Source organism: Tursiops truncatus, chromosome X (genome assembly GCF_011762595.2).
Source record: "Tursiops truncatus isolate mTurTru1 chromosome X, mTurTru1.mat.Y, whole genome shotgun sequence".
In the NCBI taxonomy this organism is placed as follows: Eukaryota; Metazoa; Chordata; class Mammalia; order Artiodactyla; family Delphinidae; genus Tursiops; species Tursiops truncatus.
Window position 1 is genome coordinate 108812489 of NC_047055.1, and position 16239 is coordinate 108828727.

Sequence of the window (16239 nt, forward strand, 5' to 3'; positions counted from 1 at the left end):
GAATGTCCATGGGAACAAGCCCTCATGCCTGAAAGGACAATTTTATTTGAACCTATTAATTTGTCACTCAAAAAGATAAAAGCAACATAAAATATGAGGTAAAGGGAAGTTGGTCTTCAAGAATTTGTCTTCAAGTTTTTACTGATAACAATAATCCTTCAAGCCTGGAGCTACTCAAAGACGAATCATGAAAAATAAGAAGAAGAATTTTATTTCAAACAGATTCAGTGGTATGTGTGCTACAGCAAAGGCTGGTTGTAGCAGTTTCCTTTCAAACCTGCACTGATGTATAAATTAGATGTTATTTGGGAATGGTTAATTTCTGGTAACATGTAGATTCAATCCAACATTATGCCAATTTTTACATTTATTGTAGACCCTATTTTAGTACTAGAGGTTAAATTTTCATCACCAAAAAATGAGAATAACCTTACAGCTACTCCTAAGGTAATGAGCTGTGAAATTAATTCCTCACTATTGCTTTGAAAATATACCCCTAGGTTGTTAAGAGAAATTCCGACTTCATCCAAATCTGTTATTTAATTCTTCAGTCATCATCTACTGTTGGCTTGATTGTCACTCCTCTTCTTATTTGACCCCAACCAATTAAACTGCAAAATGAAAATAAAAGAAATCATGAATTTTATATCCATTTCATTATCATTACCACATAATCACATGACATAACTAGTTTTACTTGCCTATCTGCTAAGTCTAAATTTGTTTACAAAACCTGCTCCTCCAGAAAGAAAGCTCACATTATCTTCTTAGACCCAGAGAGATGGGCTCTAGCCAGAAGGAATGATAGGAAAAGCAAACAAAAAGGTGCTAGTATAAATATGCTCATCTTCACTCTTATCAAAATATACCTGCCCCTCAGAACCACTGATGAAGCAACTTCCAGTCCGCCCAAGGAACCATGCTCATACACAAACCACCTCAGTCTGATTTATTTTTTTTAATTTCATTCTCTTTTCCTCTTTGAAAAATGTTTTTATGTTTTGTTCTGTTTTGTTTTTTAACCATTCACAGCACTTCAACAGATCACCATGGCTTGCTTTATCATGACTTTAGCTGGTAAAGGAAATTAAGAGAAGACCTAGAGGACTAGATAATCTATAAACAGATTACTCTCAAGAGCAGAGGGATTTCTGCTCCTTCTCTCTTTCAATGTCTGCTCTAGTCACTGGTCAGGCCAGACTGCTACCTCAACTGTAGCTTCTAGAACAGAACTTACCTAAGCATGGGTTAAAAACAACAAATCTAAAGAATGTAAGGATCATTCAGATGCTTCCATTTCTTTTAACATACTTGCTAATTTTTAAGCAACGTATAAAATTTCATTTGGGTAGAATCCTCTTACAATATTAGTAGACAGGGACCTCACTGGTGGTCCAGTGGCTAAGACTCTGTGCTCCCAATGCAGGGGGACCGGGTGCGATCCCTGGTCAGGGAACTAGATCCCACATGCTGCAACTAAGAGTTCACGTGCCACAGCTAAAGCTCCCGCACGCAGCAACGAAGATCCTGTGTGCCACAACTAAGACCTGGCGCAGCCAAATAAATAAATATAAAAAAAAACAGTACACAGACACAAAAAGATCATTCCTTTCTTTTAAAATACACTGTAAATCAGTATGTCTATAACAGCAAATAGTAAAATCACACAAGAGAGTAAAATCAAGCAGGCATAAATCACCACAAAGCAGAAATGATTTACTTAAAAGAGAACAAAAAGTTTAACTCTGTTTAAATTAGAGAGTAATAATTCATATCTTCTGAACAGTAAATGGTGAGAGACCATCCTGAGGCACTGTACCAGGGAAGCCTTAATAAGGGAGGTAGGTAATGAGAAAAAAACAAAGCCAAGGGTGATTTGAGTAATTATGGGGACAATCAGGACACAGAACAGTCTAATTTAGAGGGTTTATACGAGACAAAGCAGGAGAAACTTAAAATTCATTCAAGCAGGCTTCCAGAAAGGTCCTGAATATCAGAAAGTAGTGGGAAGCTACTAAAAATTACTGAGTACAGCATGAAAAAATGTTTTACGGAGATTAATTTTGACTGAGTACTTAAGTAACAGCGGAGAGGCAAATTCGGAATTTTTTGCAATAACTTTTATGTGTGAAATGATGGTGGTATGGGCTATAATGAGGTCACACAGAATAGAAAGGAAACAGTAGATTCAGTAACTAACCAGGAAAAGAGAAAAGAGACAGGAGTCAACAATATGTGCATGTTTCCTAGCTCTATCCACTCGAAGCGTCCCGAAGCAACAGCACCTTAGGAGCAGCAAGCACACCTAGCACCCGTATCTGCATTTCTAATACCATTTTCCACTAAGAGGAACCAGGGCCCCCTCAGGAGAAATGACCAATTCTAAACTGGAGCAGGGGAGAGGTACAAGATGATTCCAGAACATCTTGTGCCACAAAGTAAGGAACTGTCAAAAAAACAAAAACAAACCCAATGGGGAAATATTGAGGCTTGCGCAAGTCCCAACCTGTCCATGGGGTTGCTATCTGCTTCGTAAAACAAAGCAGAGGGTTTGTCTTCTAAGAAAAGTCATCTTCTCTGAAAAAGCCTCTTATGTAGTTGGCTTTGGCATCTTTCCAAGGTAGGAGGGCAGGGACTGATTCTGGGTTTTCAGTTGAGGTAGAGAAGACGGTGGCTATTACCAGAAAGTCCAGAGCGGGATGCAGTTACCTGCAGAATGCATCACTGCTAACCAAGCCTGGGTTTCATGACAGTCATAGAAATGGATTCCTTAATAAAATACTAGGTTAAAAAAAAAAGAGGAGAAATGTCAAAAGGACATAGGAGTCACCTAAAGGGTCTCTACTGGACAAATCCTCGACAATTTGGGTATCAAAATAAATAAAAACAGGTTATCACCTCACACCAGTCAGAATGGGCATCATCAGAAAATCTACGAACAACAAATGCTGGAGAGGATGTGGAGAAAAGGGAACACTCTTGCACTGTTGGTGGGAATGTAAATTGATACAGCCACTACAGGTAGAACAATATGGAGGTTCCTTAAAAAACTAAAAATAGAACTACCATACGACCCAGCAATCCCACTACTGGGCATATACCTGAGAAAACCATAGTTCAAAGAGTCATGTACCACAATGTTCATTGCATCACTGTTTACAATAGCCAGGACATGGAAGCAACCTAAGTGCCCACTGACAGACAAATGGATAAAGATGTGGTACATATATACAATGGAATATTACTCAGCCATAAAAAGGAACAAAACTGGGTCATTTGTAGAGACACGGATGGATCTAGAGACTGTCATACAGAGTGAAGTAAGTCAGAAAGAGAAAAACAAATACGTGTATTAACGCATATTCGTGGAACCTAGAAAAATGGTACAGATGAACCAGTTTGCAAGGCAGAAATAGAGACAGAGATGGAGAGAACAAACTTGGCGGGGTGGGGAGGTGGTGGTGGGATGAATTGGGAGATTGGGATTGACATATATACACTAATATGTATAAAATGAACAACTAATAAGAACCTGCTGTATAAAAAATAAATAAAATTCAAAAATTCAAAATAAATAAATAAATAAGAACAGTAATGAATCATAACCTACTGAATAAAATAGGATGCCATGAGTGCGTATTATAACTAGATAAGTAAATAACGGGGCAGAAAGAATGACAAATGATAAATGAGGAGTGGTGGAGCTGGGGGATGGGGATCACCATTTTGTAAACACTATAATCAAGCTCAGTTCAGACAAAAATCATCAGTGGATGCTAAATCCAGCGGGGTGGGATTTGATGAGGAGCAGGCTATTTGCATAGAGTCGCCCCACAGAACGCTTATTTGCAAGGGTAAAAAAGAGTAACCATATAGTGGAGAAACTGGCTAACACCTTAACTGCATGATCAAAATTAACCTCAACAAGGAGGAATCAGATATCACGTGTCTCTGGCTGCGACTCCCTAAGGAGAGAATCACCACCTACACGAAAGTATTCCAACCAAGAATACGTAACCTAAACCTAATCTTAGGAAATACCAAGTAAACCCAAACTGAGCAGCAGTCTAGAAAGGAACTAGCTTGTATTCTTCAAAATTGCCAATGACAAGACAAAGAAAGGCTGAGGAAGTTCCAGATTAGAGATCAAGAGACATGAAAACTAAATGCAATGCGTGATCCCAGACGGGGGACACAGAGGACATTACTGGAAGAAGTGATAAAACTGGAAAACATTGTAGATTTCAGTATTTTAACAATGTTAAACTTGTTAAGTGGTTATATAAGAGAATATCCTTGTTTTTAGGAAACATTCACCAAAGTATTAAGACATCAAGGGGCAACCTATTCCTCAAATGGTTCAGAAAAAGATAAGGGAGATATTAAACCTAAGTTCACTGGTTTTCACATAGGTTGTGTCTATCACAAATCAGGCCTAGAAATACAGATTTCTAAGTCAACTGAATAAACAGTTGAGACTTGAAACCACAGTATAGTAACTGTTGCGTTCAAGGTAAAGTGTGTTTGTGCATGTGTTAAGAAAACTGATTCTGTCTTTTTTATTAGACACTGACAAAGGCTAATAAACTTACCGCCAGTGTTTCTCAACTCTTCGGCTAAGTGCAATTTTTTCTCCTACTTCTGTGCACACAGGATTAGTTAAAACAATTTTGCCCAAATCAGCCTTGACTGCACTAACTCTTCCTCCTGTCGACAGGGATCCTATGTTCACCATAAGCACTTCATTCTTAGACAGCTTTTGCACCTAGGGAAATCAAGGGGGGGAAAATAAACCCCAAAATCAAGAAAATGCTTTCCAAATAACTGCTTATTTTCCTACCACCTTGCCAACAAAAGATGTCAGCAATTTTCCATCTCTGCCAACCTGATCTCAGCAAGACTTTTTAAAAAAATCACATGGATAATAGGAATTATCATGTCACTGTCATACATGACATGCTGTTTCCTGTTTTGTTTTACTTTGAACTGACTGCCATACAGAAGTTCTCAATTTTCAGGAAGTCAAATTTATCTACCTCTTCCTTTTTCTTAATCCCATGTTAAATGAAAAGAAATGAACCTCAAAACTGGTCTTAACTTCACTGTCACTTTTTTTGGAACAGGAATTACAGAAAGCACTTACTTTTGCTGCTTTCTTGTCTCCTTCAGTGCGTACACCTAGAAGCCGTCTAAGCAGGAAATAGGAAATTTCCAGTTCTGTGAAGATCTCAGGTAAAGCTCCAACTGCACCAAGTACCTGCCCCACCATTCTGTCAGCTCGGCACAAAGTGGGGTCAATTTTCGTTCCAACTCCTAATACAAAATAAGATATACATTTTATTGTTCAACATTTTATTTCCTATAAAGCTGTTTACCCAAAAGACTTAGTCAAACAAGTACAGCATATACCTATACATTTTAATACACACTTATATTTTCATACTCATGTATTAGCTACATAGATGTGACAAAATACCTGTTTTATCTGAAGAAACAGAACTGTAAACTCATGGGTTAGTTGGGCATTTGAGAACAGAAAGATTCTCTTGATTTAAATTCTAAGCAAAGGACAAAAAGAGCTAAGAGCCTAACTCAAAAAGGAGCCTGAATATCCTTAATGAAGGTTGAAAAGATACGAAATTCATAATGAGTAGTTTTCAGGATATTTGCCTGCCATTTCTCCCCTGAAAGGCTGATCAAAAAGACAGCTTAAAGACTTTATATGATTCCTGGGATCCACTTCAAAATATTTTATCTGTATGTCTTTCAAGGAGAAGAGGGAAGAAGATACAAAGATGAGGCAAGAATAGTAAAGTAGGGCTTCCCTGGTGGCGCAGTGGTTGAGAGTCCACCTGCCAATGCAGGGGACATGGGTTCGTGCCCCGGTCCAGGAGGATCCCACATGCCGCGGAGCGGCTGGGCCCATGAGCCATGGCCGCTGAACCTGCGCGTCCAAGCCTGTGCTCCGCAGCGGGAGAGGCCACAGCAGTGAGAGGCCCGCATACTACACAAAAAAAAAAAAAAAAAAAAAAAAAAAAAGAGTAAAGTATTGGGAATTCCTGGCGGTCCAGTGGTTAGGAGTTGGTGCTCTCACTGCCATGGGCCCAGGTTCCAGGGAACTAATATCCCACAAACTGTGTAGCGTGGCCAAAGTAAAAAAAAAAAGAGTGGTAAAGTATTAACTGTTGAACCTGGGTGGTGGCTACATGACCACACATTACACTACATTACACTATTCTCTCTACTTTTATGTTTGAAAAGTTCCGTAAGTTAAATTTTAGAAGTCTCCAGAGTTTCCTTGTTTACAAAACAAACAATAAGGATAAAATTATACATGGTAAACTCCTGATTACAAGATACAATAGAAAAATGAATTATATAGCCAAACACCAGAGAACAAAAAGACAAACTCCTTCACCAAACGTTTTCTTCTTTAATCCAAAAGTTATAATACCTCTAATTCTCACTGTATCTTGCCTTTTCCTGGGTATCTGGTAATACACTATTGTATGAGATGAGAATATCCATAAATTATCTCAGTAATACCAACATAATGGAAGTTATCTTCTTTAATTCCCACCTTAGTGTAACTATGATCTGACATGATCCAGCTGACACTTGTGGGTAACTCTCCATTTGCAAAACATACATTGAAAAAAACAAAAACAAAAAACCACCACCACTCTACCCCCAAAACCATGTAGGCTAAAAAGAAAAGTATAGTTAGGTATTTTAAATGATAGGACATAAAACTTACTTTGTTACTGCTAAAAAGGAGCTACTTTAAAAACTAAACCAAGGGCTTCCCTGGTGGCGCAGTGGTTGAGAGTCTGCCTGCTGATGTGGGGGACATGGGTTCATGCCTCAGTCCGGGAAGATCCCACATGCTGCGGAGCGGCTGGGCCCGTGAGCCATGGCCGCTTAGCCTGCGCGTCCGGAGCCTGTGCTCCGCAACGGGAGAGGCCACAACAGTGAGAAGCCCGTGTATGGAAAAAAAAAACAAAAAACGAAAAGACAAAACTAAACCAAAATTCTCCTTTATGTTTAAAATTAATTTTTACAAACACATGAAACCATCTTATGACCTAAAATCAACAGCTTAACCACATATCTTCCTCTACCCCATTCAATTATTAAACATCAAATTAAAAATCTATACCTGTATGAGTAATATGTTTCTCATGAAAAGTACCATGAATATCCACAAATTAAAAACGTAGGGATGAGAGAAAAATCTTTACCAATAAGACCTCCTGGAGCAGCATACTGAAGATCATTATGCTCTGCGAAAAGTGATACAATTTTGGAAAAGATGGGTTTACACATGAGCTTTCCTTCACTGTCTTTGGAAACAATACCAGGTCTGACTTCTATCTCCTGGCCCACCTGTAAAAATATAAATTAGTGATTAGAATTTGTGGGACAACACGATTTCCATTACATACAAAAAGTCCTAACAGGAAGACCACAAAACTGAAAAGCAATCCTTTCTCTATTTCGAAGATCACTATTTAAAAAAAAAAGATATGGGAGAGATCTTCAAAACCAGAACCATCCAAATGTTTCAAACTACCTACCACACAGGCCTATCACCATATAAAATGTGCTCCATATTCACAGAAGCCTATAAAGTTAGAGGTCAAACACACTCAAAAGATATAATAGTAAACAAAGAAATCTATATCAAGTACTAGACACCATGAAGAAAAAAATTATTTTTCAATTTGGAGTGTTCATACTATTTTCCTAATTAAGACAAGAGAAAAACAAACAAAATAAAAACACAACAACCAAAACCTAGTTTACCTTTAATACTCCTTTTAGAATACTACCACCAGCTACACCCCCCTTAAGGTCATCAACTTCACAGCCAGGTTTGTTGACATCAAAGGATCTAATAACTAAAAAAAACAAAACAAATTAAAGCCAATTCTATTCACATTAACTTCAGAAAAATCTGATTAAGTTAACTTCTCTAAAATAGTAGACACATAAGATTTATACAAGGGGGACTTTGTGACAAAATCTAATATTATTCCAACTAAGTATACTGCAACCTTAATTACGATGGAAAAAGTGGAAATAACTTAAAAGTTCATTGATAGGACGCATATTATGGTACACCCATAGTATGGAGTATCACGCAGCTATTAAAAAAGAACGTTAGAGCACATGTAATGATGTGGAAGGATAACCTTCATATATTGTTAAGGAAAAAAGAAAAAACTAGCTATGCATAGTATGATCCCACTTCCACAAACAAAAACTAAAACAAGAAATGTGTATATGTTTATACATGATGATATGAACAAAGAGAAAGGTGCGGGAATAGTACACACCAACTGTTAACTTTGGTTACTTCAGGGCTAAGGGGCGAGGCAGGGAGACTGTAGACCTTTGTCTTCATATACCTCTATATTATATGATTTCTGCATTAAAAATGTAGTTTTAAAACTTCAAAACAACCCTAGGATTGGAATTCCCTGGTGGTGCAGTGGTTAAGAATCCACCTGCCAATGCAGGGCACAAGGGTTCAATCCCTGGTCCGGGAAGATCCCACATGCCACAGAGCAACTAAGCCCGTGCGTCACAACTACTGAGCCTGCACTCTAGAGCCCACGAGCCACAACTACTGAGCCCACGAGCCACAACTACTGAGCCAGTGCGCCTAGAGCCCATGCTCCGCAATGAGAAGCCTGTGCACCACAACGAAGAGTAGCCCCGGCTCGCCGCAACTAGAGAAAGCCCACACACAGCAACAAAGACCCAACACAGCCAAAAGATTAATTAATTGATTAATTAATTAAAAACGAAAAACAAAAAACCCCACAACCCTAGAACTATGTGACCTGCACTTCAGTCCTGAGAACAGTGATCATTAACAAGGGGTACACATCACAATCACCCAAGAGAACCCTTCCCACAACACACAGAGGGGAGGCCTGGATGAAGGGAGGGGTTCAAATGTCTGTTTTGAAAAGGCTCCTGTATCTATGTAGAAATCATGAGTTTAGATGATCAAATTATACCAATATTGGTACTATGCACTTAAATAAGTTGAAAGAGATGAAAATCTTCATTAATGGTACAATGAAATAATTTGTATGGAAATTCTAATATCCTGCTCCTGACTAAAACATAATTCCATACAGAATAATGCATTACTCCATCTCAATCACATAAGATATCACATACCAAGCACAAAAAGACTAAAAGTTCCTTCTGTATTTGAAACTTTCTCTCATCAGTAATGCAATCTAGTACTGCTAATACAATCTCAGAATTAACTGAGTTCAAAAAAAATTTTATGGAGATTGTAATTTATTATCACCTCTGCAGAAATCATTGCTAATTCCCTTAAAGAGGAATCACCAATGTGGAAAAGATCAGACAAAATCCTACCACTTACCAATAAGTCGGGGTTCTGAAGTAAAGTCTCTTGGGGGTACTGGAATTTTCTTTACTATGTACTCACAGACAACTTCAATATTGTATTTTAGCTGAGCAGAAATTGGAATAATAGGAGCTCCTTCTGCTACTGTACCTATAAGACAAAATTCAGAAAGATCAAAATTCTTGTTTTACAGAACTTGTTCTTTACATATTACAGGAAACAGTTAAGATTACTAAAATAGATGCCTAAACATCCTCAAATACCAGCAACAGGTAGAAAATGATAATTCTTTTTAGAAAAGTGTCAGTATTCTATGTGTTTTTGCTCCTGAAAATGAATACTATTGCATTTAAGGGAAAAAAAAGTCAAAATATATTAATAGATATATTTAATACACCAAAATGATAAAACTGCTCAAAAGAAGAAAATACTAACACTCCTAGGAAAGAGCACTTTACTAGTTGAAAGATTTCTGATAACATGTAATTAACTTCCCAATAAATGTCAAGATAAATTATAGACTCTGCTAATCAAAGACTGATGGCATATATAGTATTTGCTCCTTATTAATTAAATGTCAAACAGGCTGGTGAAAGAAACGGACCAAACACAATGAGGTTTTAATCAAAATGATTTATTCTTTTTTGTTATGAGAGAACTGGGTGCATAGGAAATCAACCTTTCTAGCAAGAAAAACAAGGCTAAGAGAGGATCAAATGTCAGTAATAAGATGTCTTCCCTGAAATGAAAAACACTGCTGTTAGAGGAAAGGAACACTAAAAGATAAAATAAATCATTGTCAGTTTCAATTCTGAAAGTAGCTACTCAGTAAGAACAGTGTAAGACTGAAGGTTTTTTTTAATGGATTTTTTTAAAATTAATTAATTAATTATTTTGGCCATGTCGTGTGGCTTGCGGGATCTTAGTTCCCTGACCAGGGATTGAACCCACTCCCTCGGCAGTGGAAGTGCAGAATCCTAACCACTGGACCGCCAGGGAATTCCGAAGACTTATGGTTTTTTTTTGTTTGTTTGTTTTTTTAAATGCTTTTGTTTATTTTACTATCACTGAGGAGGATTTTTATTAGATATTATGGCTTCTTACCTTGTACAAATGCAAGGATCTGTTCATACTGTTCTTTAGCCTGGCTTTCTTTTACCAAATCAATTTTATTTTGTAGAATCAAAATATGCTTCAGTTTCATGATTTCTATAGCAGCCAGGTGTTCAGAAGTCTGGGGCTGAGGACAAGACTCATTACCAGCTAAATGATAAAGAATAAAAAAGATGCATGAGAATTAGCTAGAAATATCTGTCAGAATAGGCAAATCCATAAGAGACAGAAGGCAGGTTAGTGGTTGCCAGGGACTGAGGGAAAGGGGGATCAGAGTGAGGGCTTAATGGGCACCGGGTTTCCTTTTGGGGTGATGAAAATGTTCCAGAACTAGACAGTGCTGACACTTGTAGAACACTGTGAATGTACTTAATATCACTGAATTGTATACTTTAAATGGCTAAAATGCTAAATTTTGTGTTATGTGTATTGTACTACCGAAAAAACACTAGCTGACATCTAAAAAAGGAAACGCTTGAATGCCCTAGCCCTACTCAAGGCAAAAGTCCTGGATCGTTGCCGAGCATCCACCTTTGCCCCTGCTTCATCCACTGTGTCTGGATTCACTGGAGCCTCCTGATCATTTGGCTCTCTTCCCTGGTCCTAAGCCAAAAGCTTGGACTCAACAAGTTTGACATCTCAGGGTCTGCCCTTAGCTTTTGCTCAGGCATAAGGAAGAGCCCTCTGGCTCTGTCTAGTCTTAGAGACGTTCTGGCCCAGTCAAGCTCCTGAGAGGCAGAGAGTAATTAAGGGAAGACACTTAACACAGTCCATGAATTTCAGCTACTATCAGAGGCTACTCCCTAACAAACCGAGGGAAGAACACTAAAAACAACCACTGGTATTATAAAGAAATAGGTATGTTTTTTGGGCATCTTAATGACCATCCTAAGTGATGATGTTCAGGTGTCCTGTACTATATCCACTCGGCATACTTTTAAAAATTATATCCCATAGCAACAAAATCTCTTGACAGCCCACATAAGGAAGGTGGCACAACACCAGCCTTGAAAACCCCAATTCATCTAGACTTCAGCACTTATTATGAATGAGATTTGCATCTAAATAAAACCATTATACACCAGTGTTGCAGTAGACAACTCAAAGATGCACACAAAAAAATACATGCACTTTTACATGTAAATATTAAACTAATAAATCATTTCATGTGATCTAAGGGGAGAAAATGCACTATTGATTTTTTCAAATATATACTACCAAAAGAATTCTCACAAGACATCTGCCCTAGGTCTATCTTTACTATTTTGTGATAGTTGGTAGACAAGGATATCATCCTGGTTGACATGTTAGTTCCCATTTCCGTCACCTTTAGGTACTGGATGTGGCCCTTAAAGGCCTTAGTTTCCCTTTAAATAGTCCATCTTGGATTTGCTCCACAATGATTTGTCCAAACCAGTTCTGACATATTTACCTATCAACAGAAGAGCTGCATCCATCACTGCGGCACCATTCAGCATAGTAGCCATCAAAATATCGTGGCCAGGACAGTCAACAAAGGAAACATGTCTAACAATTAAAAAACAGCAATCAGTCCTAAGATCAATCAATACTTCAACATTCAAGTTACAGATTTCCTAAAATTAAATCCCTTTATATATAGAATATGAATATTACATATAAATATGAAATAAGAATATGGAAATAATTTTTATTTCTGTAAAGTCAAGTGGTTACAGGACTTGGTGTTTCTAGACCTCAGAAATAAGATTACCTACTGGCTCAATTATACTTCAAAAACAAACAAACAAAAAAACTCATAGAAAAAGAGATCAGATTTGTGATTACCAGATCTGTGGTTACCAGAGGTGGGGGATGGAGGAAGGGGGAATCAAATGAAAGCAGTCAAAAGGTACACACTTTCAGTTATAAGATAAATAAGTACTAGAAATATGACATACAATATAATATAGTTAACACCACTGTTTGTTATACATGAAAGTTAACAGAATAAATCTTCAGAGTTCTCATCATAAGGAAAAAATTTTTTTTCTACTCATTTAAGTTTATATGATGATGGATGTTCACTAAACTTATTGTGATCATCATTTTACGACGTATGTAAGTCAAATCATTATGCTGTACACCTTAAGCTTATACAGTTCTGTATGTCAATTATATCTCAATAAAACTGGAGGGAAAAAAATATGAAAAGAACAACAACAAAAATTACCTACTGGCTGAGAGTAAAATCACTGCAGATCATTACAAAGCAAATGAAATTAGCTATGTGTAGAAATAACTGGATACAAAAACTCCCAAATCCAATTAAGGTGAATACGGTATAAAGTATATACTGGGAATGTCATTGATTTGAATGCTAAACCAGTGTTAACAGAATGGGCAGTGCCATCTGAAAAAATTTGCCAAAAACTTCTCTAGCATCTTGAAAAGCTGGAATTGCCCATTTGAAGTGCAGATGGCAGCACCATTTAAACAAAATTATGCTACTCATTCGGAATCATTATTTTTAATAATTGTATGCTCACACTCACGATCTAAAATAGGGGCAGCAGACTGGCCCACTGCCATAACCACTCATGCACATCATGTCTGCTTTCACAACACAAGAGCAGAGATGAGTAGTTGCAAAGAGAATCTATGGTCTGCAAAGCTGAAAATATTTACTATTGGGCCCTTTGCAGGAAAAGTTTGCTGATATCTGATAAGGGCCACAAGTAGGGCGAGGCAAGTGAGCCACTCGCCCTAGGTGCAAAATTTAAGGGGGTGCCCAAAAAAACCCAGTAATCAAAACAAACAATATTTAAACTAAATATTTAAGAAAAACAAAGTTCATGCAAAACATCCATGATGAACAAAATATCAAAAATTTAAATGAAAACAGGATCAGCAACAATGCCACGCCAAAAGCAAATCAACCAAAAAACCCCAAGTGATAATGAAAAGGAAAACACTAGTAGTTTGAGCTGTCAAGGAACTGAGATCCCACAAGCTGCACGGTGGGGCCAAAAATAAATTTTTTTTAATTTAAAAATAAATAAATAAATAATACTATTTATCTTGATTACCGAGGCTCTTTTTCTTTTCTTTTCTTTTTAAAGCTTCTCCCTCCCCTTAAACTTTGGGCTTCATTCACCTCTCCCTAGTCCCAGCTCTGCCCCAATCTACAATTTCTTTGTGGAATATCCCCAACCCCCATAAACATCGCTGGGTGGATGACAGTATCCCCTAATAAAGAATAAGTATACGCAATCATATTCAGAAAACAGATGGGTAACAAGCCCATGTATTTAAAAAACGTGATTAAGAATGGCTTTGTTCTCCTCTAAGAAACAGAAACAACACTGTTTAAGAGAAATTTATGAGGTCTGGCAAAAAGAATCCTTTAAATCCAATGAGCCGTGTTTCCCTCCATTTCATTCTGCTTATGTGATACAGGGAGAACTTACATGTACATCTCTTAATGTAGGTTTAAACACTTGACTTTTCAAATTATTGTCATTATGGACAAGAAAAACAAAATAATGCAAAAATAAAGCCATTCAACAATTAGGTTCACTGTTTAAAGTCTCAGTTAAATATTTCAAAAAGCACAAATCACACAACAACAAAATATGAAGTGTAAAGTGTTTTTAGCAGAAAAGAGGTCACCTGACTAATTTGAAGTTCCCTTTGGTCCCTGGAATATCTGTAGGAAACTCATCGGGTGTACTACTTCCACAGGATCTGTAACATTCTGGCCGAGGACAACTTGGGTCGTCAAGTTTATAAATCTAAAAGTTCCAATGAAAAAAAGACTTGGATTTGTTATCTGCACATTCAACAATTAAAGTTAGTTTCTAATTTCACTGTACACAGCTCACCTTAGCATTAGCATAGCCAAGTTTGATTGTAATATTTCTTTCTAGTTCATTTTTGAACCTGACAGTGTGAACTCCAGAAATAGCTTTTACAACCGTAGACTTCCCATGAGCTACATGACCAATTGTACCTATAGACAAAGTACAAAAAATTAATTCATGTGCATTCAGTTACACAACATATTTTTCAGTCTTAGAGTAGAAAACCCAAAGCCATAACTCACTGTAAACATCAATGGAAAACTAATAGTGACTTCAATTTCTCCTCCTACACATCCTCGATTACAAAAAACTTACTCTGATACAGGACTGAGGAGAACTTTCCATGTAACCGACAACCTTGTTTTAAACCATACTCAGCATAATAAAAGCCATCCATCTTATGTTTTTACTCACAGAAAAGAATGTCTTCATTTAAAATAAACACTTGGTAAAAAGTACATGAAATCTTGTATATCAAGAAACTTTCCAGCATTTTCAGAGTGAAGTAAATAGGTATGAGGAGCCCTCACACAACAAAAAGGAATCCATGAAAACAAAGAAAACAACTCAGGTATCATTACGGTAATGCTGTCAAGGGTAGCACATATCTTATAAGTTGTTTTTTTTTTATCTTATAAGTTTTTAACAGCCTCATTAGTAGAGCCTTACTTTTAACTAGGCTTTACTGTGTTGTTTGTGCAGACTCTCAAATACCCCAAATTTACAATCAGTCAACATAACTTCTTCTCTAAAGTTCTATGTGCCAATTAAGAAAAAAAATTATCTAGTTAGTAACAGCTTATATATCAAACAAAACTTCCGCAAACTCTGCCCTTGCAATAACCCTGTGTGGCAAGTACAGTCGCGTTTCCCTCTTTTCTTTAAAATGCTACATGACTACAATCACCTTATGCTATTAAACTTTTCTTATGTATTTATCGCTTCTTCTCACCTAGTCTGTAAGCTAGGCACGCGCAACATGGGCTTCCCAAAAATATCTAGCAGGTGCTTGGCTCGCAAGAGCTGAACATCTATTTATTGAATATCTGCATCTTCATGTAATTCAGGCAATCACACAAAGGGAGAGGTTAAAATTAGTGGCCGGAGATCAATTAAGTCAGGTCTCCAAGTTATTCTTATCTTACCTATATTAATTGTGGCCTGTCTGCTGATAACTTCATGTGAAAGTGGCGTCAACTTGGTAACATCCTGCAATCAAACATTTTTATTTTAAATCGCTGTACATAAGACAAATCACAACTTTGACTTTACATTTGCTACCTACAGCTCTCTACCATTTGAATAGCCCTCTTCTACTTCTAAAGCGCTTTTTCTGTACAAGCAACCTTGCATTCTGATGACTGGGAAGCCCTAAAAGTCCTTCATCGTTACACACTGCCTATGGGGGATGTGGAAGCTTGAGGTCCCCCAACCTTGAGAGCATTAGCACTAAGGACAGTGTAGATACTCCCTTCCCAGACCTTCCGAACTAAAAAGCCTTAATGATACTTAACACTGTGACTTTCCAGCCGAATGATTCGGGAGGCTCGGGGTCTCACAACCGCATAGCCTCATTCCCAGCTCGCATACTAGCAGAGAAGCATGGGGCGGCGCGAGCACGACTTAGGGCGCCGGGCTCCGGGTCTCCCTCCTAACCCATGCTCCCGACAGCCCGGCACTGCCTCGTCTCAAAGCCTCCCGGAAGGCCCGGTCATCCCCACTCCTGAGCTCCTTCAGCATCCTGCCAGAGCGATGACTTACCAAAGTGTTGAGATCTTGCCGAGACAGGTGCGGCTGCCCTAAAGTCACACCAGCCTCGCCCCCCGCCATCTTGCCCGGAGAGGAAGGAAGTCGTCCGGGTGGCTGCCTGACCGTTCGCAAGCCCCCTGGTGCAGGGCGGGGCAGCGGAGG

At 38.0% G+C, this 16239-nt stretch overlaps 1 protein-coding gene across 2 annotated transcripts; it reads right to left on the reverse strand.

Annotated features, from left to right (window-relative positions):
- Window positions 1–195: 195 nt before the first annotated feature.
- Window positions 196–16239, reverse strand: EIF2S3 (eukaryotic translation initiation factor 2 subunit gamma). 2 transcript variants are annotated; one of them, XM_004326875.4, is made up of 12 exons: window positions 16090–16237; window positions 15474–15537; window positions 14350–14477; window positions 14138–14259; window positions 11940–12034; window positions 10499–10657; window positions 9410–9544; window positions 7807–7901; window positions 7242–7386; window positions 5144–5313; window positions 4593–4765; window positions 196–611 (listed from the first exon to the last, which is right to left on the reverse strand). In XM_004326875.4, the coding sequence occupies exons 1-12, from the start codon at window positions 16156–16158 to the stop codon at window positions 548–550; spliced, it is 1419 nt and encodes a 472-aa protein (XP_004326923.1). In that variant the 5' UTR covers window positions 16159–16237; the 3' UTR covers window positions 196–547. The 2 variants fall into 2 exon arrangements, with proteins under 2 accessions (XP_004326923.1, XP_019783271.1); XM_019927712.3 differs by lacking the exon at window positions 4593–4765 and having other exon boundaries at window positions 16090–16239.